General features: G+C 48.9%; 1 protein-coding gene across 1 annotated transcript in view; it reads right to left on the bottom strand.

Annotated features, from left to right (window-relative positions):
• Positions 1–25,825, bottom strand: part of LOC135914084 (solute carrier family 12 member 2-like) — an 82,362-nt gene extending 56,537 nt beyond the window's left edge. Inside the window, exon 1 of the mRNA XM_065446869.1 lies at positions 24,193–25,825. Within this exon, the coding sequence (XP_065302941.1) occupies positions 24,193–24,546 (354 nt within the window). The 5' untranslated portion in view covers positions 24,547–25,825. The remainder of the gene's footprint in view (positions 1–24,192) is intronic.
• Between the last annotated feature and the right edge of the window lie 323 nt (positions 25,826–26,148).

Raw genomic sequence — 26,148 nt, 5'->3', positions numbered from 1 at the left:
GAGCAGACCTGTGTCCTTCTGCTTCGCAGAAGCACCAGGTATGACGGTCCCGAGATCTTTTCTTTCAGAAGAAAGGATCGTCTAACATCCATCGGGCAGTGTGAGGAACAAGCTTTTGGTTGTCACAGGAACGGCAGTCACATAACGGTTTCCTCCCAACAACAAACGTTGCAGAAGCTGACGTTTAATATGTCAGGAAAAATCAGTTTGCGTTTTACTGCAGAACCAAAGTGCTATTAAGCTAACACAGCCGGAGAACCGTCACCTGGCTTGAGTGCTCAGCTTCGGCAAACACATTTTTCTCGGATTGGACGAACACCAGGACATTTCCTATCCGAACGATCTGCTAATGTCCCCGAAACCAGAAGCGTTGGAAAGCAGGTAACGTCAGCTGTGAAAGTAGACCTAAAAGAAATGTGAAGCCATAAAAATTTAGAATATTGAACCAGATAACCACTTATTAGCCAGGTATGAGTTGTTAGTACTGACGTCACCCTATAAAGACCATGACGCCGACAGAAGGCTGTGTCGCGGCCTAATTTATAATCTACAGTATAGAAGAAAAGGTACGCGCTGTGCCTCTACAATGCTACCGAGACGTCACAAATGTCGGCTATTAACGCTCCCAAAACAGGATCGTCACAAGACGCTTTCTAATTACAACATAACGTTGTTCTACCGGTATACAAGCCGCAAAGGGTGATGGGCACACCTCTAAACAGCGACACTTTTGAAAAGTTTAAAACACTACGTAGTTCGTCTGGTTACCACTAAGCTGTGCTTATAGCGGAAGAATCGTCTTTTACATTAACTTTAGCAGAGATGATGTTCACGTAAACGTGAAAACGTCGTTCAGTGCTGTGGTTTACAATGCGGCAGAATACCAGGCTTGTCTGCATTGGTGTTGGGGAAGCTAGAACCAGAGTTCGGCGGACATGTAAATGTGCCACGCCACGCACGTGTGACACCGGAGGGCTACGCGGACACGGTCACGTATACAACTTAATACCAGTCGTGGTGAAGGCGAAGCATTCCGAAGGCGTGAAACGACTACTTTGACGACGTACGCATGAAACTGAGTAGAAAAATGCACAAGACCACTGAAAGACGGCGCGCGATTAAGAAATACATCTCGAAGAACACGTGAAACACGCTTGCTTGCATATATGCGCCGAGCGACTGTAACTTTTCATGCAGACGCGGATGACGCTTGTTTCAACAGGGCCCTTTCAAAAGTGGAAGCATTTTCTTTTCCTTTTTGTTAAAGTCTTTCACCAGCTTCCTGTCGAATGCTGGAACAAAACTTTCGTTATCTGTCCCTCAGGGTTGATTCGCTCGGCTCGTTCACCGCGATGCAATGAATAACCAAGAAATGCTCAGAAAATTCTCATCGAGTGCGAAGTACCTGCGTACCTACATAGATTTTGAAGTGAAATGCCCTTGGCAAGCAGGCCGCTGTGTTTATCATGCATCGCAAAACCACGAACCATTGCGGGCAGCGCGGTCATTGACCAAATGAATTAAACTTTCAAAAGAAAGTACTGTAATGCTTCAAGCGAACACTTCATAGCTTGGTGTAGCTGTTAGTAATTCGCCGCCGTGACTCACGTTGTCTAGCCGGGCGCACAAGTTGAGTTCAAGCAGTGCAAAATTTATTTTGCACTCGAAAAAAATGCCATTCACCAGCGAACAGGTCCCCCAAGTACAGCGAGCTTATCGGTGCAATGACCGGTCGCAATTATGCTGACTCAGAACCGCAGTCTAACAACTGTGCTGCTTCTCTGCAAAGCCCAGCTGGCGTGAGCCAAGAAGTCCTCGTCAAGAAGCCGAATACTGAGCTCATGGTGGAGGTATTTCTCGACCGTGTGACATTTGACATCAACTCGGTTTAGCGGGGGGGGGGGGGGGGGAGCAAATAAAACAAATAAATACACAACAAAGAAAGACGCGTGCGTCTTACTGAAGACACAAAACGCCAGGAAGGAAAGACATTGATGTAGTGCCACATAAACACAGCTGAATCTAACGCAGCAGGAGGAGCGTCTCACGTGCGTCGACGGATGGAGCCCGGATGGGTCTAGAAGGGCTTATTGTGCGACTCGCATAAGGAGGAATAAGCCCGATCCCTCTCTTATTCGAGGGAAGGACGAGAGGAATGAACGAGCCTCTCAAGACGCGCGATGTGCGGCAGCAGGGTATGCGCGATGGCGCCTGTCTTATAGCTATGAGGAGCGCATGCCGCAAGAAATGTCGCTGCCTCAAACGGAAGAAAACAGCAGGCCGCGGGTAGGCGAAGCGCGGCTGGTCTCCGAATTCTTTGGAGCTCGGCGAAAGTGAAACGAATGTGCGTGGGCAGGCCACGTGCCCTGAAAATGGCGAGCTCATAAAGGAAAGGATGCGTGTGCGAGGGAAGCTGCAATTCCTTTTTCTCTCTTGTCTTTTTATCGCTTTTGTTGTAACCATAGAAGAAAACGAAGATGAGGAACTGGAAAGACTGCGCCTAGTAACAGACAACACAAGGTCAAAGATGGGAATGCATTCTATAGAATTTCAAATAAGTGGGAAGAAAAATGAATGGCTTTGACAAGAGGTCACGTGTGACATACACCGGAGAAGCATTTGCAGTTTCCGCAACGAAGCAGCAGACGACGCGGAGGTTAAGCGGATGAGTGGAGATACGTGGCAAGGCTCAAACTAAGGAGGTGGCCGTGTGGCTGACAGTCCAAGCCCTTCATTGATATTACTGCATCATCTTCGTCGTGTCAAAATCTTCGATTGACGCTCCCAACGAACCAGAACTTGATGTTCACGTCGACGGTGTCCCTTTGACGGCATTAATAGATACTGGAGCCCGGTAGTCCATAATGAGTTGTAACCTCCGTCGTCGACTGAGGAAGGTTCTCACGCCTCCTACTACTGTAGGCGAGAGAAAGATGGGCTAATTGCTAGCGTACATGACAGCTCCAGGAAATCGGTCACTTAACGTTGCAAGAAAAAAAAAGAAAACTGTTCTAACCCGAGGGCAAAAAAAAATGGAATTGCGAAAAGAAATTAATACCGGCAGCTCATGCAAACACGTATAGAAGATGAGGACGGCGGATATCAGAAAGAGTAGGGGAAACACCAGAACACAGTCAATGGCAGAAGGTGCGATGTGTCATTACTTAAGTTCATCGCGACTGCAAAGATTGTGGAAAACGAGGGAAACAATATGCACGCCTCTACATGTTCGCCGCGGCCGATGTGTAAATTTGAAATGTAATGATTGGGACGATCGTGCAGACGATGGACTAATATAGCAGCATCTCTGAAACATGCGACTTCCATGGGCTTCCAGTGCGGACTGCTCAGGCATAACGGCTTTCGCTATGTGACCTGTAAACGACACGGAAAGAATGCCGAGCTCTATAGACTTGCACACAGTGGACACAGCCGGAAAGTTCCGATTCTTCTGGCCTGCTCAATTGCACAACAAAGGAACAAAGCCCACGTTCCTGGAACGGGACAAGGACTGCGCGATAGGGCCGACGGGAGCGTCGCATTATCGATATGTCTCAAGAGGCAAGAGACATCGATTGCCGGACCTAGTTCTTCGAGTTGCGCGGAAAAAACAGGCCTGTACGTGTGACTTTCGCGTATCAACTCGTAGCTGAAGTTGCTGCTTGCTCTGAAGGGTGCGGGAAATCTCGTGGTAAAGAAAGCAATTTCAGGACATCTACAGGCTGCACCGGTTGTTTCAGCGAACACTTTAAAAAGCGTTTTTAAATATTGTTTTTATCAAATAGCACAATTCTTGACCACGGTGGACATTAGCTGTACAAAAAATTGAAACGCATAATCAACTAATTAACACAAATCACTAAGGTTTTAACTCCTCCCCTTATGGCACGTATAGCAATTTACAAATTCTAGCCGGAGACTTAGCAAGGCGGATGCCCTTGGAACGAATTCTCAGGATGACATCAGTTTCGAGATATTAATTCCCGAACATTGCGCAAAAATATATAGGCGTTTCAGTTACTTTTGTGCTTCAATGAATAAAGCGACGTCTTGTTAAATGGAACGGCAGTGCATTTTTACCGCAAGTTTGACAGCGCATACCTCGTAAATCATGTCATCCATACCATTCTTTTCAAGTGGATGCGTTTGCAGTCTCACCCGCTAGAGATAATAAACGACTTTTGAGCCAATACCACACACGCAAGAAAGGAGACAGCACGGGCGCTAGAATCCGCTAGAATTTGTACATTGTAATATGCGCCATAAGGTAATTAGTTAAAAACTTTATTCGTGAACTTGTTCATTAGTCGATTATGAATCAATTCTTTGTGCAAGTAATACCCGCCTCTTCGATTAGACCAGCTCACGGACTGCAATTGTTCTATCTGCCACAGGTAATTAAAAAAAAAATTTTTTTGAAGTGTTCGTTGAAACACCCTGTATACGGAGCCAAGAATTTACGTATTGCCAGCGTAAACTTAAAGGCAAACCGAAAAAAAGAATGCTGTTTTTTCCCAAAAAAGCGAAGCAGTGACAGCCTGTACAATTCCTGTTCTCCTCCCCAAGTAACTATACTGAACTACACTTATCCACCACGGAGGAATTGACCAAGAAACACTTCCGGAGGCAAGCACGCTAGCGAATAATATTGTTTTTTTTTTCTTATTCCGCGCGTCAAAAACACCAAAAAGACCTCCGTCCCCGACTGTGCAAACAAGGAGAGGACATTCTGGGAAACTGAGCTAGAGCATCAATCTATATTTCTGCACATTGTCTTTCTTGGAAAAGTTATCTTGAAAAGCCGGTCGAGGCATTGCTATTACGCGACATATCTTCATTTAGTCGTTAAGGCGAGCTATGAAAAAGCAGAAGCTTGATGTCGGCGAGTTGGTTTTGCATACTTAAAGAAATTGGAGTTTTATGTGCCAAGCCACAAGTGGCGTAGTCAGGGGGTGGCAAACCGCGCTCGTGCCACCTCCCCCCCCCCCTTACTACCCCCGGCCCCGAAATTTGTGTTACTATGCGGCCATCCAAGCCCCCCCCCCCCTCTCCGCTTCCTCCCCGTGCCCGAACAAGTGCTCCCCGCGAAAAAAAATCCTGATTACATCACTGAAAACTGCGATCTGATTATGAGGTAGACACCGGGATATGGGAGACACCGGGATAATTTAGGCCACTTGGGGTGCTTTAACGTGCAACCAATACGGGCGATTTTGCGTTTCGCACCCATAAAGATACGGCCGCATTGGACGTAATTTAAGGCTAATTCCTCAATTTCATCAAGTGCAGTGAAGTGCGTAATTAGAGTGTTGACTAGAAAAGTAACGTCAGTTAGCTAATTAAACATTTTTATTTGTCGTGCAGGCATTTCCCGCCTGCGCAAGGAACTCACCCGAATAAGCGAAGTGGGGCTATCTCTAACTGCCGATTTGTCTTAAATTGTTGAAAACGCCAACAAAACAGCGGCGAAACAAGAAAAGCGTGGCTCGTGAGAGGGCAAAGCGCACACAGATTGAACACGTGATGCGCCATTGCCAGCACTTTGGGACCAGGTGATTGAAAGCGTAGACAACGCTTCGTGTGCGCCAGCTTTAGCTAAATGATTTTTTTTTTTCATCGGGGTTGAACGACAACGCTGCCTGCGTCATAAGAGCGCCTTGGTGACGCGTGCGGCAGCCATTACTCACGGAGACATCTTTCGAGGTTGGTGACACGTCGTTCGCACACTTGTGCATGTGTACAACTGACAGGGGCAAGGCTCGCGCGACGTAAGCATGACGTCCTTGTATTTTAATAAAGCTTCTCTTTATACATACTGAAGTGATGGACACCTGTACGCAGAGAACAGTTAAGTAATGTATGTATATCAGGGCAAGACTTTCTAGATCTGACGACATATTAAGAACCAGTCTGAAGAACCCGATACATGCTAGCATGCACGCTACACATACTAAAGGCCAATGAGCATTTTGCAATACTAAGGAGCGTTATTAACAATTCCTGGCCAATCTAAGCTCGCTAGAACGGATCGATAATCGCTGGATAATATATACTAATGAATTCGTGACCTCAACGCGATGTTTTCTGCAACATACCGAGCTCCCAGTTAGGAAATTGAAGTTCACGCTGAGACGGAAATATTTGCGCTCACTCTGTATATCGCAGTGCTTTTACAGCGAACTTCCACCTATACAGGGCCCACGTGTGTGTTTAGGGGCTGCCTTATAGTCCAACAGCCTCACTGAAACATTGTTTTGAGAGTCGCGCTTCGAAGCAAATTGCGATCACCTGCTTATTTGACAGCCACCGTTCGTGGCACCTACAAGTGTTCGGACCGACACCAGGCTCAGAGCGTCGTCGAAATATTTATTGCACTATCACCGGCGATAGGGCTCGTCGAGAAGGGAGGCCACACAGAGCGCGCGCGCCGAAGAAACCGAAGCCGGCCGCGTGCCAGTAAGATTTCGCCGTAGAAGGATCGACATTTGGGCGAGTTGGTGCTGGTTGAACATCTTGAAGGGGCAGCGCAAAAAGACGATGACAGAAGGCAGGAACGCTGTCCTGTGTGTTCCTGCCTTCTGTCATCGTCTTTTTGCGCTGCCCCCTTCAAGATGTTCGAGATTTCGCCGATTGTTCTCCCTGAAAGGAGCTCGGCTGGACAGGCGTCTCTGAAGACGCAGCGCTGCACAAGAGGGCGCCGTGTACAGGTCGGCACGCTCGTCCGGTAAGAGGATGGATGGAAAGCCTGGCACTACTCCGAACGCGAACCAGTACAGTGCACCTAGCTGAGCCCCTGAGAAGTTTACCGGCATTGAGGCACACTAGCTGCTTATTGATGATTGAGTGCTCCAAATCTAAGCAGACAGCCGAGGGTGAATTCGGTAGATATTAACCCAATGAAAAGGCAACGTACCAGGCGGGGGGTGGGAGAGGCGCTGCGGTACTTGGCCCGCGCTCGCCTTGAAGGGAACCGACAAAAATGGGAAGCGACAGCTGGTGAAATACAACGCGCAGCAAACCCTGGACTGTTCCACGTGGTGTTTGTTTTAGTGAGCGTTGGCAGGTGCGAGCGAGCGATCTCCTCCCGAGAAGCAAAAAGAAGCGACAGTCGCATTCGTTTGTAGAAGTTGCGCCGCCCGGTGCAGTGAAGCGGAAAGACTCGTTTGCTCCTTCCTCTTACCTGTGCGGACTTAGCACCTGGTCTCTGCTAAAACAACGCTCTAGCATCTTACTGCTGGATTCATTCAGCTTTCCTCAAAATTATGTTTGGCCTACCCCATTGCTCGAGTTAGCCTCGAAGGGACAAAAAAGCGCGAACTTTGACGGGCACAAAGCCTTTCCGGAGGCAGAACGTGACGGACCTTAGAGCCTTGCCCGCAATACGCCGTCGACGATCATACATTGCAAACCTAAGCACTGAAAAAAAAAAAAAAAACTTTAATCCACTTCGCGATATACGACTTCAGCACGTGAGGTTACAATTGATGTTAGAAGTCAGGAGCAGAACACGTGTGACCATACAAGAATCTGGAGAAGGCCTGTGTCTACTTTTTGGCAGTCATCCCAATCTTAATTGTTTTTTTATCTTCGCGCACTGCATCTATCTTGATTGTTTTAGCTATACTTACACGCTCGATGCCTTATCGTGGATGTATAACAGATATGCCGGCGGCTCGAGGCAGCTTCCAGCTCTCAAAAACGCGGTCATCGAATGCAAAAAAAACCTGGTCAACTATGCTGACCCGGTTTCAGCCAACGCATAGCATATATGAAAGGTCGTCGTTGAGTGAAATGAGGTGCGTCAGGTTAAATTTAGAGAGGAAGATTGAGTTGCTGAGCTGCCTGCCGGCAGCTCAGCAACTGTGACAGTCGGCGCAACTGTCCAAATAGCAGTCGACGTGTGAAGATCAGTCGCCAGTGTGGGAACAGAAGGGGAAGAGGAAAAAATAGGACAGAGAAAGGGACAAGAAGCCGAAGAGAAGAAATGTGAAGACGAGCACTATCGAGAAAAGATGTAGCAGGGTTAGCGTTTCGGCTCTCGCAGGGGAACCCTGTCCACAATGAAAGAAGATGCGGCGAAACAAGGTAAGTAAATCAAGTATGGCAACCCCAAAACCTTTTGTGGCTGGTCATTGGCGTTACCTTTCATCACGACCACAGAGGATTACGTCGCACCGAAATTATTCAAGGGACTCTGGTCCTACTGTCGAGCTGTCAAGCTGAAGATCTGCCTACAGAAGCTGCTCACCAGCTGAACGCTAAACGAATCAGTGAGAACGTTGAACGCGACAAATCCCGCTGCGCCTGCTGCGTCTGTCGCGCCCTGCTGGCAAGCCACTCTGCGGTCATCTGGCACCCGGCCCGTTCCACACGGCCAGGGCAGGCACCTATCGTTGTCAGCGGGTAAGGCCAAGTGGTACAGGTTAGCTTTTCTCGGCCTGATGCTGCGAATTCGGTGTGGCTTAGCAGCAGCTGCTAGAACTTCGCTGCCTGTGAGCACTTGACTGGCGGTTTTTAATGCGTTCGCACTCTTTTGTGTTCAAGGCCCATCAAAATGCGTCAGAGAAGTATCCTCTCCTGGTTTTTTTTTGTTTATTTGTTTTTGTTTTTTTTGCGCGCGAATGGATACGTTCACGCCATTCGGCTTGAATTGCAGAGAATGTGCCAACACGCGTTGCCCACGGACGCCAATGTACTTTACGTTTACCAGCAAAAAAAATCTTGCAGTACTACCATGGTATCACAAGGTTTGAGTATTTCTTTGACGCTGCGTTCGCCCACCTATATATAACTTGTGGCGCTTCAGCATTTCCGAGTGCAAAGCAGTAAATTCTCACCCACTTCTAGAAAAGAATTGGGTGCTATATGTTGGACTTGGACTTGGTCGTGAACGAAAACAAAAAGATGAGGGGGGGGGGGGGGGTGCAATGGTGCAAGACATTGAAACGCATACTACGCGAAACAAAGAGAATGATGTCACCAGGAACCAAAGCTTTCCGGCTTTTCCCGGGCATGGTTGACGACCGCGCGAACGACAGCTTAGTGCACGGTTCAGCGCTTTCGTGGTGCAGGAAGAAACAAAGGAAATTAACGAACGTAAAAGAAGCGTTAGACAAACATGTAAAAGGAGCAGGGGGAACCGTCAGTCAAGAAACGCCCGATTGTTTTCCGAACTAGCATCCGTGACTTGAACTCACTTTGATGTCGACGTCGCGTCGACGAAGCAGGTGCCATAAAAAGGCACGTGCAAGGTCAGAAGCGTGTTCCAGGCAGCCCGTACGATAGCGCTGTGGCTTGCATATGTATTTATAATTTATTTTACTGCGCATTCACGACTGGCATGTTGTCGTTGAGATCTCACCTCAGTAGTATAATTTCTTGTAGGAATCAAAACCAATCTAATATGTGAACAATGTGCAAAAAGAAAAAAGAAAAATCGACCGAGTTCAGGTAGCCGATTCCATTGCTGTTCTCAACCTATGGAGATCGATGTTTCTGGAGAGTCGCTTCGTTTTGAATCAGCTGAAACATCGACTGATTACGTATACGCGTGTGTGGCAACGACGAGATGAACTCACGGTATCGTATGTTTACGAGACTGATGCGTCCACCGGTCCACTGGGGCTATTGTAAAATACTATAAGATATACGAAACGATGACCTACGTATATCGACGGAAAATATCGTGCGGTCATCCCAAAGTGTTTACTGGTTGGCTCATGCGGGAAGCTCTGTAAAACGTACCGCCATAAAATTAAAAAAAAACGCATAACACGCTAATTAAAGCCCGACAAAGCTCAGCCCTCACCTAGCCATGGATCACAAAAATGTCAGACTCAAGTTTATGAGGTAACAATGCTGAGGTGACGTTTCCACAGCAAATCGCGTAGTGAGGAAAACGTCAAGGCAATTGAAGCAACGCGACGCCACCTTATTGAATGTACCGATACACTTGTGCGGACAACTGTCAGTCTCCTTGAATGAAAAGCTGCGGAGGCGAAGCGTGAGCAGAGCTCTCCCGAAAAAAAAAAAGTCCCACATTCTCAATTGCGTTACATTGAAGCTTGGGAAAAGGAAACGAACATCCTATTCACAGAAGCAAAATAAGACAAAAGTACGCCACTTAGTTCTAACTTTGACTAATTTTTCTTCTTTTCTCTTCTGCGTTTGGGCAAATGCGAGGGCATCGCGCGTATACATTACACGGCTGCGGTATCTGTTCCAAGAAACCGAAAACGCTGTCAAACTCTGCCGGACTATTTGGCGCAGTAACACACGTGCAGACGCTCAGTCCCTGTATCTTCCCTTTTACTGCCACAGAATTTTGTTCGCGATGGTGACTAACGCGTCGGACGTCGTCGAAGCTAAGCAGCTATGGGCTAGTTCTGACCTTTTCAGGGAAGCCACACGTGAGACAGCCTAGTGCTGCCGCCTTTCCATTTGCCGGCGAATGGCGCGACAACTACGGTGTCCGAGAAAATGAACGGGGGGGGGGGGGGGGGGCAAAAAGGCTTAGCGGCGATAGCCTTTTGGCTATCCATATCTATCTAGCATATCTTTTCACGCGTTATTTAAGTGCACGAAATTGCAAATGAAGCGTTGCGGAACGTGCCGAGAAAACGGGAGGGCCACTGCGTAAGGAAATGCATCTCCAGAAAAACACTAGAAACAGCGAACAAATCGAAAATGTAACTAAACGTGTGCGGAAAAAAGAAACATTACAAGCAAGCAGCGCATAGCTTTGGGGAAGTAGCCTTCGCTGCTGCTGCTGTCGGCGCATGGTTTTCACTATCGACCCGCGCATTTTTCGGCTTCCTCGCGAGTCTCTGCAAAACAATAGCGCTTCGTGAACGAGCGGTCGGTATGCGAGCGACGCGAGAATCCAGCAGCACGAACCGACGAGGCAGAAGGGAAGAAAAAAACTAGAAAAAACGCAGCATAGAACAGCCAATAAAAGAGCGCCTACGCGGAGCGTGGTCGTATATATACGCATTGCAGTTCGGCCCAACGGGTAGGACCAGCTAGTATACACAACGTATCCAACGTGGTATAAGGTCAAGGGCAACGCTGTCACAGGCTTTTGACACATATCCACGAAACACCTCCGTCCGCGCCAGCTGAGGAAAGCAGCGGAGATTGACTGACGGGCTAATTGTTTCACGACTACAAAAAAGAAAGAAAAGAAAAAGAGAACAGCGCTATATCTGACAGGAAAAAAAAAAAACGAGCGCATGGACATAGTGCTCTTTGACAAAAGTGCCCGCGGCCTGTTGCTCAGAAGTATAGAACGTCATATAGCTACTGCGCGACAGAGGCAGGCTTTACAATCACGTCGACAAGTTGACTTGCCATAACAAAATTATTAAGTAACCCATGCTTTTTTTAATCTTCAAGTCAATGATTACTTGTATTTATTGTCCCAAACCAACACCAGAACACGTGATAGGTGCCATAGTAGAGGGCTCTGTGTTCTGACCACCTGATGTTTTCTATAACATGCACTTAAATCTGCGTATGAGTGCATTTTAGGCTTTTGTCCTAAAATGCACTCATACGGGTTTTGGGTTGGGGCTTTGTTGAGCAGCAGGGCACACACAGCCACACACTAGAAGCGACCACGGCAGATACTTTGCCACCATCACGGGTCATACCAGCTCAGCCTGCTGCCACCAGCTCAGCCTGCCGCCACCAGCACACGCCGCCACCAGCACACGCCGCCACCAGAAGCTAATTTCATAGTGCACCTAACTTTTCGTGATTTCCATGTAGGGCGCACCGTTCGGGAAAAAATTGGCACCGAGAACAATTCACACATACGCAAACACAGATTGTGTTTCGTGTTTGATTCCAGTCCACGAATTAGAAAAAAAAATTAACAAGAAAAAGCTTCGTTGAGAGCGTTTCCCGAAATGTTACGGGGCGCAACATTTCGTTTTTTTTTTTCTTACGGTAATTGCAATTAAAGCTTCGACCGCTTGACCGGAAAGTTGATCGATGACTTGGTCATCGCAAGCACAGCGTCGAACGCTCTAATAGAAGCGACTGCGATACGTGTTCGGTCCAGGAGCACGTGTTCATCGCGAGGCTGCTGCCGACACGCGAGGCGGTGAGCAGCCATGGAAACCAAATCCGCGCACCCGCTGAACGCACGTGAAAAACGGGCGCTTCTTTTCTCTCGAAGTCGAGAAGCAGGCATACGATATTCGCTCGATCAGCTCTTGCTCGCGCAGGACGGCGCGCGCTTCGTTCCGTTTGGGATGTGCCAGTTGTCGCGACCAACCAAGATATTGTTCTTGTCCGCATCGTTGCTTTGTGGGCGTCTTCGTAAGGTTGTCTTTGACTTAAGTCGTAATGTCGTTGCGTGCACCATTAGCTGCTCATCTGCTCGCTAGTCTGCAGAAATTAGAGAGAAAGAAGATAGAGAAGTCGGGGACGTTAACCAGAAGAGCGTCTGATTGGCCACCCTTCCTTGGGGAAAGAGGGACGGGAGAACAGAAAGATGAGAGCGAGAACAAACGTGCAGTTACGCAGCCTTTTGCATAAGTGTACAAAGGAGGAGCAGGAAAGAAATAGTAGCCAATGTAAAGCCGGCTGGCTACTACATACTAACTGGCTGGCTTCCGCGGCCGGTTAACACGGTGGGAGTGGGGGGGGGGGGGGGGGGGGGGATAAAATATGACAGCAGGATATCTGAAATGAAGTAAAAATAAAGAAAAAAGTGCACGAAGTAGGGGAGGGGAGGGTATATGACTGTACAATAATATATATGAGGGTACCATCTATTCATGAGACAAGGGGCAGCCGACTTCATGCATGTGCGCCAACATCACCCTTGTATTGTGTCAATTAATAAAAAAAAAGCCAACTTGCGTGAATGCATTGCAGTGATGATAGTGGAGACGCTTTCTTGGACGCCGTAATGTTAGCGGTGGTAGGCGTCAGCAAATGCGCGATACTCAATAGTTGGTTAGCTAAATTCACTATAATACACTCTCGTGATAATTACTTGTGCCCCGCTTTGAAATTGTGGAACTGAAGCTGTTCCAGTGTTCGAGGCATATGCATTTAGCGGGAAAACCTGAAACAGCCGCTCTCTACCTTTGAGATATTCGTCGCCAATATCTGCCCTGTTCAGAGTACCTAAGAACGACTTTCCGGGAAAGTAGATTGAACGTCAAAGAGATTCTACCGAAGTTTGAGGACGCCTTATTTCAAATCTGGGTGCTGTCTACAAAATTCCAACCTAGCGAACAAGCCCTTGAGCACTCAATGACTGAAAGTTCCGCCATCTGCAACATAAGGTAATTTAGCGAGTAATTTGCAAATACATAGTTGAAAAACTAACAACTTTTTGTCATACATTTAGTGATGTTCGCAGCGGCTTCTGATAATGTGTTACCAGACAAGTCCTCAATAATTTTTTTTTAAGAATTCGTGGAACAGTTGATGTCAGAGCAACACAGCTTCACTTAGAGCTCGTAACTATAAGATCAACCTTCGAGGAGTTTGCGCATTGTGCGAGGTGTGAGCGTTCAGTGTGCTAGGCGATGAAAATGAGAGAAATGTGAATACGAAAAAAAATCTACAACTATATTGACATAACGATAGTGATATACAGGCCAGGACCAAGTACAGCCAACTCTATAAGTAAGCACACTTATATATTGATGATTGTGACATCTCGGCAGCTGCGCGCGCGCGCGTCACGTGAGGGCGACCTCACACACAAAGCGACGTTTCTTACCTCATATCTATTTTGTGATTTCGTGCCCACTGCGACGCCAATCACGTTCGCTGAACACAACTCTAGCTTTGTGTTAATACCTTCGAAGTGGGTCGAGTCTGACTACAATGCAATAAGAAACGCGCGACCGATGATGGGATCGAACTTCTGCATTCCGGCACAGTTTGCCAACGCTCTAGCCATTAGCCAAGGGTGAAGACTGGGCGTGTTGGTATAGCATATTAGAATCTAATCTAGTAGAATATTAGAATGTAGAATCTTTTAGAATCTAACTAGCCATTAGGCCACGATCGCACGCACGCTGGCGCCAGAAAAGCTGTTTCAAACGTCTGGCGCGAGGGTCACGTGCCAGTATTTCGCATAATTTCCTCGTGGCAGTAAGCAACTTGAGCCGCTGTGTTAGCCTTTACAGCAGACGGATAATTACAAGGTGCGCGAAGTCTGCCTATAATGCTCTCGCATAAAGAAGGCCTCGGGAATGTAAAAAATACTCAATGAACGACAATGAAATTAAGGAAAAACGGCAGATTACGCTCCTTAATATACATACGGTGCACCTTTACCGAGTGATGAGGCTTGGTGCGTATGCCGTCAGATGGACCCAAAGCAAAACGCGGACGGCGGTGCTGTTGTGCCATTACCACAAGCCCGGATTCCGAATCTGCAAGATGCAGAATTTATCCTGCGAGCGCCCAAATTCTCCCTTGAAAAGGCAAGATGCTGAGCCGTCAGGCAGCGCTGTCCTGCGGGAGAAGCCTCGGCGAGCAGCGTGTTCGGACGTGTCAGCGTGTGCCAGACAGCCCGGCGCCGCACCTCCCTTTGCCTGGAGGTCACCGCGCGCGCGAACTTTGAACCGGGTGGCCAGCGCGGTCGCTGGTTGGACCCCTCGGACGACCGTCGTGTGCTGACTTTGTATTGGGCCGTTTGAGTGACAATGGTTCTCGGGGATTATAAAGCGGCGAGGAGGCCGCCTCGAAAACAGGATCCGCCGACCCACCGGGAGACAGTGTCGCTCCCGACTGGGGTGAGATGTGTCACGCGTTTTCGCCAGACGTCGCCGTGCGGGAACAGTCGCGTTTGTGTGAGCTCTCGGCCCCAGTGCCGATCCGATCTTGTCCTGTACAATGACCTGTATATAATGTATAAAATCCCTTTCGTTATTCTCATCGACGCCTGGCTCGGAGTCTTCGCTACCAACGCTCTGTCACGAAACGGGTGACGAGCGCTACGGGACCACAAAGTCGTAATAGTGGTGCAGCGGTACAAGTTCGTAACAGTGCCGAGTTCAAGCTCGCGCGTATACAGGATACTCGTGGCGCCATGCACAGTCGCAAGAATCGGCCGACTCTGCCAACTTTCAAAATAAGCTGAATATCTTGGTTCAAAATAGAATCCGTATCAGATATTAAGCTGATAAGACTAACGCACTGAGCTCAGAAAGAAAGGACACAAAGAAAACAGAAGCCAGGAATCGCAATCTCTTGTTCACGCGGCTCGAGCACACACACAAAAACACACACACACACACACAAGTACGCAAACACACAGTGACATCTGTAACGCCATCGGCTGCTTCATCGTCCCTGACCAGCGATTACTGGACAACCTCTTCTATCCGTCACGCGAATAATGTGCCAGCGAAATTGAAGCATCTGGCTCTTTACTGCGCCACTTAATTATCTATCGTCCTGGTTGCACCATCGATATCCAGTGCACACGGCTATTCGCCGTATGTAGATATACAAATAAGGTCTACGCCACTTTTATTACTAACCGAAATGTCGACTAGCGCGTCAGCTTCCCATGCGGTACTTTTCTTTTACTTACCACGCCTTCCTCACTTTGGACAGCCGTGCGCCTTCTCACCAGCGTGTTAACATTGACCTCTCTCAGCAGCAGCCGACAGGCGCATCACTGCACGGCGACGGCGCGAAGTGCAAGCTTACGCAACACCAGAGACTGACGCAGCGCCGCAGGAACGCTCAAACTTTACGTAAGAAAGAATGTCGCGTCGCAAACCGCAAGCTGATAGAGGCCACTGCGGTCGGAAGCTCCGTCACACGCTTCCTGTCGCAAAGAGGGGAGGCGAGCGCTTCGCCGGCGAGCCAGTGAAGTGTCGGCGCGTGCGACGTGTCTCCCCACACACGTGTGTCATCCGTTTGGAGTCGTTTGGAGAGGTGACAATGCGACAGTTTTTAACCGAGTGAGGAAAACCGCAGGATGCTCCGGATAGCTAGAGCTGTTCGTCTATTAAACCACAGGGCATTCCATCATTATACCTTAAAAAAAAGGAAAAGATTACTCTTACAGCAGTTAAGAGCTTGGAAGTGGGTTTGCCGTGTATGTCCTTCGCGTTAAAGCGTCGTCCACACCACCAATTCGTCGTTGATATCATGTCGTCGTCAAGCCGCCTTCTCATCGTAAGCTTGACCCTTGTCGTGTGGCGAAGAAAAATTAAACTTTATCCCCCGCTTGAGATTCAAATACAACTTCTTCGGTATAGTGTGCAAACGTGAGTGGGACGCGCTGATGAACAACAAATAAGAATAGATGGCACGCCTATCATGGAAGGGAACATCTTATATAAGAACATGCATGGCATCGTGCGTCCGCGATGCACAAGCCCCACAACAGCACTCGTTTCACGTCACCAGCGCGATAGGCGCGCTGGATAAGACCAACGCTTGATAGACACGGGACTCAAAGCGAAGCAGACGCCGCCACCAACAGCGTTTGTGGTCTCTGCGTCTACTCCCCTTTTATGTCCCGATTCTATCGAGCTTACTGGTTACTTACTGACGCTTTTTAACCTTGCGCTAGCCGGCCTAGGCAAGAAATTGGATCAAATCGAGAACGTCAAATACACGATATACGCCGATGACGTAACGCTCTGGGTCCCCGGAGGTAGCCTGGGATCAATTGAAAGCGCTCTGCAGGAAGCGATCGACGTGATCGAGGAATACCTCGCTCCCACTGGCCTGCGATGTTCGCCTGCGAAGTCAGAGCTCCTCGTCTACAAACCATCGAGGAGCGGTCCCAAACCAAAGAACGAAATCAGAGACACACACGTCGTTACTCTAAGAACAAAAGACGGAGGAACCATTCCACACGTCAGCAAAATCAGAGTCCTTGGGATGTTCATTGAGAGCAACGGCTCTAACGCAGCTACAGTGGAGAAGATCGTGACAAAGTCGAATAATGCCTTGAATCTCATACGACGCGTAGCCAACAGACAACACGGCCTTAAGGAAGAAAATCTCCTCAAGCTAACACACGCCTTTGCGCTATGCCACTTCACCTACGAGGCGGTCATGCACAGATGGAAGGTAGCGGAGAAGGACAAACTCAACGTACAACTGAGGAAGCTAGTTAAACAAGCGCTGGGAATCCCCAAGAACACCGAGACAGACCTCCTGCTGCAACTGGGGGTACACAACACACTTGAAGAAATCGCCGAAGCTCAAGAACGGGCTCAATGGACAAGACTCTCTGGAACCAAACAGGGTAGAGAAATCCTAGCCAAACTAGGCCATGACACCACAGTAATCGAGACTCTTTATCAAAGCGTTCCGACGGACACACGCAACTCCTACACGGTTCGCCCACTGCCGCGGAACATGAACCCCACGCACCATCAACCCAGAAGGCTGGCACGCGGATCGTTCATCCTGCGCGAAATACGTGACAAGAAAATCCTAGCCTGTTTCGTTGACGCGGCACAGTACCCAACCAGGAAGGCCTTCGTTGCCACCGCGATCAACAAGCAAGGTCAAGTGAGAAACGCTCTCACAGTCAAGACCCACAAGTCCGAGATAGCAGAACAGGTTGCCATCGCACTCGCGCTCACAGACCCGACCACCACCCACGTCTACAGCGATTCACGCTCAGCCGTCAAAGCCTTTCAGAAAGGAACAGTTGCAAGACAAGCCCTACAAATAATCAATCGATCCGCACCGCTGCAGCATCACACCATCTGCTGGTTCCCGGCACACCTCGGAGAGATCGAGGACGCCCCTTGCAATCTCAATGAGATGGCTCACAGGAGCGCGCGAGACCTAACCTTCCGCGACGCCACCTATTCTGGTCGTGACCATCCCAGCGAGAATCGGGACCCTCCCTCCACATATAACGAGATCATAAAGCACTTTTATCTAGACCGCAGAATATACAGCACACCTCACAATAAGCTCACCAGGCCTCAAGCCCTGACGTTCAGAATGCTTCAAACAAACACGTACCCCACGCAGAACAGACTACATCACTACATGCCTGACCTATACAAAACATCACATTGCGAAAATTGCCATAGCACACTAGGCGTACATCACTTGCTCTGGCCGTGTGGTCGGACCCACGCAAACAAGGATCAAGACTCCGCCAGGCTACAAGACGCATTACGCAGCACGGACCTGGCGGAGCAGCTCTGGGCCGTCCAGCGAGCCCACGATGCGGCCAGGGAGTTACAACTCCCGGTCCCAACGTGGGAGTAGCCCGCTCTATGGGACCTTGCGCCCCGTAGCTCGCAGGACCTTTCTATAAAGTTACTCCATCCATCCATCCACTGGTAACGTGAAGCAAGAAGCTCGTACAGCCAACTGGCCCGTCTAACAGCCCTGCTGTGCTGTGTAAAAGCACTGCTGTGCAAAACTCGGTGCGTAATGCTCAGACGAGCGCGCTGAAGCCATATAGAGAATGTTGAAGCAGGGGTGCGCCCCGCATTACGTTAGATGCCAAAATAGAGCTTGTTTAGCTAGAAGCCTCAGTGGTATACGCGACTGCAGATCTTCACACCGGTTTCGAGACGTAATAAAGTAATGAACTAAAAAAAGAAAGTGTCGTGGCTAACACGGCTTCGGTTGAATGCGCAGATGAGCCTTTAGAACAGATGCTGAAATCCTTCTTTCAATATCGAGCAAATAAATTCGACAACGCATGACACAGACGGTTAAGCACTTTTGTGTGCCACTATCGTCGCATGAAGACTGCATTTAACGCTTGCGCGCTCTCTGTTGAAAGACAGTGAACATGTTGGGTGCACCTTACGTCAATGAATTGAAGCTTACTTCATAGACAATGCAGCGATTGGCCCTGTTTGGTTAATCTGCGCGCGATATTTAAAAAAAAAATGAAGTCAAGAATGCGTTGAATTCGCTCGCATATAAGTGCGAAAGGTGAGCGCTACGTTTCGTCTTTGCGCATGCATTGCGTGTGTGTTTGGTCTCGCCTTTACGGCCGGCGATTATCGCGCGGGAAAGCTTCCCCTTGTCTTGCGGCTCACGCGGCATAGCTCGCGGAGCGGTTCGCCTTTGGCTTTGCGACACGGCCCATCGTATAATGGCGCGCGTCCACGCCAGGAAGGAGGTTTGTGACACTTCAGATGCATGTAAAACGTCAGAACAGGCACGAAAGCGTCAGAACAGGCAAGCCGCTTTCCTCCTCACCTTCCTGAGACACACGTTATCTTATCGCCATCACTATGGAGCAAACGCACTTTTTATGCGCTTAATGGCTAACATTGATAGCTCACTCGCGCGGCTATTCCCCGCACAAGCAGGTGTCTTTATGCTTGTGCGGGGAGGCGCCCTCAGTCAATGGCCCGGGAGACAGCAAGAGCCGCAAGAGCTATAACCTGAGGGCGCCTGCCTACACAGGCGGAAAGACATCCGTCTTTCTTTTCGTTTTCTTTTTTTTATTTCAATAAATGTTCATCCTCCTCCTCCTACTCGAAAGATAAGGGCAATGTCACGGTGGCACAATCGATATACTATAAGCTTCTAATGGGTTACCACATATTGAATTGAATTATGGGGTTTTACGTGCCAATACCACGATTTGATTATGAGGCAAGCCGTAGTGGGGGACTCTAGATTAATTTTGACCCCGTTTAACTTGACCCCAATGCACGGGACATGGGTGCTTTTGCATTTCGCCCCCACCGAAATTCGGCCGCCGCGGGCGGGATTTCATCCCGCCACCTCGTGAATTAGCAGCGCAACACTCTAAGCCATCGGGGCGGGTAAGTTAGTACATATGCAAGGAACTAGCTACTAAACACTGACATTTGCTACGAGGCGGGTGCCTATTTACGCGTGGATGCAGGCCACTATGTTGCCGCAAAAGTCAGCCTCGCAATGCCGCAGGTCACCGCAATGCGTGGTAACTTATCGAAAAAAAAAATGTAATGCATCTTCTCGCTACGTTATTAACTACATGCAAGAAACAACGCAATGATGCAACGTTTAGTGCATGGGCTCATTGTTAATTAGGCCTGAAATTCTCGTATTTAACCCTACACCCAAAAGCTAGACGCGTTTGCAAATATATATATGCCACCGCAACGCGTAGCTTTGGCCTTAAGCACCTAATCTTCAATATATAAGTTGTGTAACCTAACTATCGACGAAAGTGGAGTTTGTTTAAATTAACGAGTGGTGCAGTACATTATTCACCAACTTGGCGACATTAGTGTTCGTTGCTAACACTCAACCGTACACCAGCTCATTCGCATTTCAACTTTGCTGGGCACCGACATAAATCGCATGCGCGTTGTAACTCTACAGTTATAAACAGTAAATAAATAGAATTAGATAAATATTAAAAATAAGAAACGAATAAAACTATAATAAAGATAAATGAAGTGTTGTTTGAACGCACGCGGAGGCATCCAGCCTAATTACTACGGAAAACCCTTCGACGGGTTCACTGTAAAAGAAGCTGTCTTTCCGGTCGCTAAACCGTATGAAGAAAAAAAAAAGAAGTCCCAAGTAAAGTTTGACACGTTGAACACAACTGCACACACACTCCACACAAGGGCGTTGTGAAACACTACATGCGCAGTAGGGTTAAAGAATGTCGCACGTAACGGAGCGCTTCGACGCGCCGTCATTTTCAATAACGTCGGCGTTTGTCGAACGCGTCACGCCGGGACCGCTTAAGCGGTGGATTACGAGCGCGAGAGCCTCTCATCGCGGCGTGCCCGACCTGAAAGGCTAGAACCGCTCGCCTCTGGAAGCACGTTGTCCCGACTTGCCACGGTGACGTTCGAGTAACGCGACGCGTTTATGTACACTCGGCCACAAAAGTTTACGGACCACAGGATCTCAGAAAAACGTTCAATTCCCGAGCAGCCTGCAGCAGTATAGCCAGTAAAACTGCACACAACTATATTGTTAGCATATTCCAGTCGAGGCCCGAAATGCAAGTAGCAGGCTGCATTCTGAAGATGCGGAGATATTCATCTTTTTCTCAGATTTCGTGGTCCGTAATATTTTGTGGCCGGGTGTACGTCGAAGTACAAAGACGTGCACGGAAACGAAAAGCCACCAGTACTGGAAATGAAATTGCTTCGAGGTCGAATAAGGTATGGGGAGGCAAGAAACAAACAGACAAGCAAAAAAAAAAAACGTTGAATTTGGCGATGGAGAGTGCTAATGGGAGAGATAAATGAGATGCGACAGGCGGGGAGCATAACCGGAAGATAGATATCCACTTTACCACTTTACACCCGGGAAGTGGAGACAAAGATAGTGAAGGAAAGCACGGAAAGAGAGAGGGAGAGGTATTAAAAAAAAGGTTTGTTCCTATCGAAGCAAAAAAAAAACAAGAGCAGAAAAGACGCATATATAGTGTTCGCAAACAGAATCGAATGTGAAAGCATTTGATTATTCGAGTATCAAATAGGGGCATCGCGATGTGCCAAAGCTGCACTTTGCGCGTACAAATTATAGGAATTAAAGTTACTGCTGAGGGGGGCATGCAATGCTTTAGAGTAATGGTAGTAATGGTAATTTTGGTAGCACGCCGCCGCTGGTCGTATTGGCCGTTTCTTTTCCCTTTGCCACTCCTCGTATTCACGCTGCCCCTCGGTAGTCCTATAGGCATCTGCTGCCTACCCGTAGCGGGGCTGCAACACTGAAATCAGTTGCTAGGCTGATCTCATATATATATATATATATATATATATATATATATATATATATATATATATATATATATCAAAGGCTAGTGACGTCACTCTCCAAGTCGCAAGCTCCCGTCGCCGCGGCAGCTTGAGCAACAGTAATCTTTATGGGGAAACGTATGCGGGGCGCGCTACGCGCTTCGCATTGTTATCAGGAGCGCCTTATCATCAATGATGTGGTTTGGATGCTTGTTTTGTGCTTGTTCTTTATCGAAAAGAGAGCGAGAGAGACTTAATTCGCCGAAGGAAGAACTGACCAAGTGAGCCATTAGGTGGCAGGCCTGCGACGTCCTGGGCGTGTAGGATGGTTGCGGCCTGCATGGATGCGGCTACGGGTTGATCGCAGGAGGCAGTCCCACGCTTTCGGCGAGAGAGATGGCAAGAGCTTGGAGGGAGGAGGGAAGGCCCTACATCCCCATAGCACGTGGGCGAAAGTGGCGGACACATTGCACGAGGGGCAGTGACGCTCATAGTCGCCCGGATACATACGGGAGAGTATGTAAGGATTAGAGAAGGCCTGTTTGTATAGTCGACGAGGTTGGGGAGCGTAGTAAGGTCGCCTACTCGTGCGATAATATGTCTTGATGTGTGTGATGTATACGTGGTGTGGTCCTCGCTGGGCACATCGGGTTCGGAGGGGCCCCTCGCTCGGTTGACGAAACCTCGAGCACTGAGGTGGGCTGCCTCGTTCCCCGGATTGCCCGCGTGAGCTGGAACCCGCACCAGTTCGATGGGATCGCGTTCCTGGAAGGCGGAGAGCGGACGGAGGACATACAGGATGAGTGAAGCCACTCTGCCGCGAGGGAACTTTGTGAAGACCTGCTTGGAGTCGCTGACCACTACACGGATGTCCGGATTTAGGAAGGCGAGTGCGATATAGCTGCTTTTTTTCCGCGGCGTCTGATTTTGGTGTCGAGGTGGTCGCTGAGGCGGCGATTAGCCCCGAGCCGGTCACCACGCAGACTGCACAGCTTGGTGCTCCATAGTGCGTGTTGTTTTAGCCAGCATTCCTAGGATACGAATGGTCTGCACCTCAGGATTTATTGAAACTTATTGTATGTTGCATGCGTGATATCAAAGATTGTATGCACTTTTCGCTTAAATCGCTGAAGGCGTGCTTTTTTTCTTTTTTTTAAGGATGCGCCGCGAGAAATACCGACCAGCAAGTGGCTAGCTAACAGATTCGCTGCGAAAGAAATGATCCGGATCCGATGGCGGGAAATTCAAACGTAAACCGCGTCGGCGTCATGTGCGCTCATTCCAGCAGAAAGCGTCATCTCGCGCCGACGCGCTTCTCCGCAGGTACTCGTTTGAACAGGCCGCGATGCTCTGGTATAGATCGTCTACGCGCCGATCTTGTTCGATGACGAGAGGCGGAGTAAACTGCACAGCTGGTGCATCGTCGTTCGCCTTCGAACGTCACGATGCACCGCGTAGTACACAGAGTGTGCTCAAGCGCTTCGGTTAGGAAACACCCTTGCGAGTCGGACCTGAACTGGCATGCGTAGTGCCGCCGTATCCGTGCGCATGCCGGCTGTAGTCCGAATCCGTCATATCAGATAACGAATCTACAACAAACACGCAGGACGTGCGAGCGATCGAGGTGCGCCTCTAGAAACGGTCAGCTTCAGTTAGGTACTTGAGGCCTGAATTTATCTCGGCGTGACAATCTGCGGAGCAGTGTTTGTCGCATCCTCGCTAATCTGGGGCCACCAAGATGCGTTTCTTTGGCGTCAGCTATGCGGTTACACGAGTTGTGCGTTTGTACTCTGGATTCATTTGGCGATACTAAACTATATAGTTGCGAAGTTCAGTTTCAGGCGCTCGGCAGCGGCTAACGTATACTTAAGCGAGCTAACGAAAAATGCTCAGAAGACAAGCTCGTCCTTTTCTTATATCTGGCACCCACATAAGATAGTGTCGATATACTGCGCTGAGTGTCCTCGATTCCAGAACTTCTCATTCACCGTCGTTATCTCCTTGCGAGTGCTTCGCTGTTGTACTAAGGCAGTCAATTCAAAGAAAGAAAGAAACAATCGCACACACGTACGCTCGCGCAAGATAGGTCGCTTTCCGTATCTATGGCCAACATTTCTTGAGCTCGGTCTCGGATAGGTCTCGCTCCACGTTTGTGCCCTTGTGCAACTGCTCCTATGTCATTCTCGAGAAAAAAAAATGTAACAAGCGACAAAAAAAAAAGGTAATGCGAAACGGCGGTGAAAAGTCACCTATCTCCGGGATAAATACTTTTATCCTGCAGCCCGAGTTAGGATTATTACTAGTGACAACAACATGCCTAGCCTCCCAGAAATGCTCCTCACTTCAAGAAATATGACGCGCTAAGCGTTCTGTGACGCTTTTTCATGTTTTAAACGAATCTCGCTTAAGTTCACAACAATGAAAGATAGGCCGTCCCTGTCATCGTTTCCCTAGGAGCGTTCGCACTTGTTTTCGACCTCGCCGGTCTTTGCAATCGAGTCGCACTGACCTGCGTGAGTCCCGGGATGGATCCGCGCCCGCTGCAGTGCAGCTCGTCGAGCGTCGGCCGACTGATGTGTCCGTGCACCGACATCACGTTCCGGTAGTGGTCGACGCGCGGAAGCGCCTCCTGAGTGTAGTGGAGCAGACTCTTCACGTTCACGGTGTCGTACACGGTGCCGTAGTTAGCCAGCTCGGTGGGCGACGTCGACGCGCTGGTCACCACGCACTGGGGACCCCCCATGGATGCGGCGGCCACGGCCGTGGGCGTCCCGGGCACGTCCTCCTCGTCGTCTTCGTCCGGCGCCATCGCCTCGTTCACGTAGTCCACCTTGGCCACTTGGAAGCGCGACTTCTCCGCCATCGCGTCTGGCTAGTGTGTGCTCCCCGAAGCGCCGCAATTGACGAAAAGGTTAAACGGCTTTTCTTCTCTTTCCGTTTCCTTTGTTTCTGTTTTTCGCGGAGCCCACCCGCCCGACCCGACGGCGTGCGCACGTCTGCTCGTCACCACTCCCTCTCGTCCGCCACCGAGCGCTCGACGACGACGACGTCTTCTCGGCGGTTCGAACCCGCGGACTCGGCGCCGGGCGCGACTTTATAAGCGCGCAGCGCAGGAGAAGCGAAGAGCGACGCGAACGCGAAATGCCGCTCGCTGCCTCTCTCTCCCTCCCTCCTCTGCCCCTCCCCCCCGCCGCTCGCGTCGGCTGCTCGTAGCGCCAGAGCAGACGGCTCGCGCATTCTTTCCTTCGCCTGCCAATCTTTTCTCTTTACCGTCTTTCCATCTATCTCCCTGAAGCGCCGCCGTCGCGGCCTCTTCCAGTGGCTGCATTTAAAACTCCCGCCAACTGCCGTGTCACCAACGCGCGCCTTCGTAAAGCATGTGCACACACTGTCGTCCTGTATAAAATGCAACACGCGAGCGCGTGGCCTGGGCTCTGCGGCGGCTGTCTACAGCGCCATCAACCGACAGCTGAAGAAAGAACGTCCGCTTTTGGCGTCATCTTGACGTCTCTTAACGTCATTTAACAATCACCCAGTCTCAGCGACATCTTCATACAAGTACCTCGGTATCCACTTTACTCCTAACCTTTCTTGGAAGACACACATGAGTAAAATCGTAGCTAAGGCTTCACGTACTCTCGGATATCTAAAACGTAATATTAATGGTGCGCCACCTGATACCATAAAACTAGCCTACTTAACCTTTGTTCACCCAAAACTTGAATTTGCATCGCCCATCTGGTCACCATACCAAGCATACTTAACACAGTCCCTCGAATCCGTTCAAAACTGTGCTGCGAGCTTCATCGCTCGCGATTACAGCCGACATTCCAGCGTGACTAACATCAATATGACGCTATCACTTCCATCTTTAGAATCACGTCGAACGGTTGCATTGCTTTGTTTATTTCATAAAATGGTGTTCAGTCCTCATAAAAACACGCTGCTCTTGTCTCAGCCATGCCGTATACCACATCATCTTCACAATCGCAGTAGCTTTCGGCGCATTTTTGGTCACACTAAAGCACTTAACATGTCTCCTGTGCCGCAGGCCATAAGCCACTGGGATCGCCTTCCTGATGACGTCACAAACACCAGAGATACTAACGCATTTAGAGACAGGATAACCGCCATACTTATACCTAATATCTTTTACCAAAACAAAGCTGTTACCAAAACAAAATGTTTTTTAATGTTGTATTGCATGTATGAAACTGTGCTCTTGTTTATTTCTGAGCCAAGCTGTGTTTCGTTTTTTTAAAGCCACGCTTCTGAAACCTAAAATTTGTATAACTGCTTTCCTTGATTTAGGAGTGTAATATCTGGTGTGTGTCGCTAACAATTGTATAGCGTTTTTCTTCAGTCGATGTACTTGCTCCTATGCTTTTGCGATTTTCATGTATATTGTGCCACTCGCACAATGCTCCCATGTAAAGTACCCTGCGAGTTATTTGAATAAATGAAT

The sequence above is a fragment of the Dermacentor albipictus genome, chromosome 1, assembly GCF_038994185.2.
Source record: "Dermacentor albipictus isolate Rhodes 1998 colony chromosome 1, USDA_Dalb.pri_finalv2, whole genome shotgun sequence".
In the NCBI taxonomy this organism is placed as follows: Eukaryota; Metazoa; Arthropoda; class Arachnida; order Ixodida; family Ixodidae; genus Dermacentor; species Dermacentor albipictus.
The sequence above is the reverse complement of the archived record's forward strand: the minus strand, read 5'-3'. Positions and strand labels throughout refer to the sequence as shown.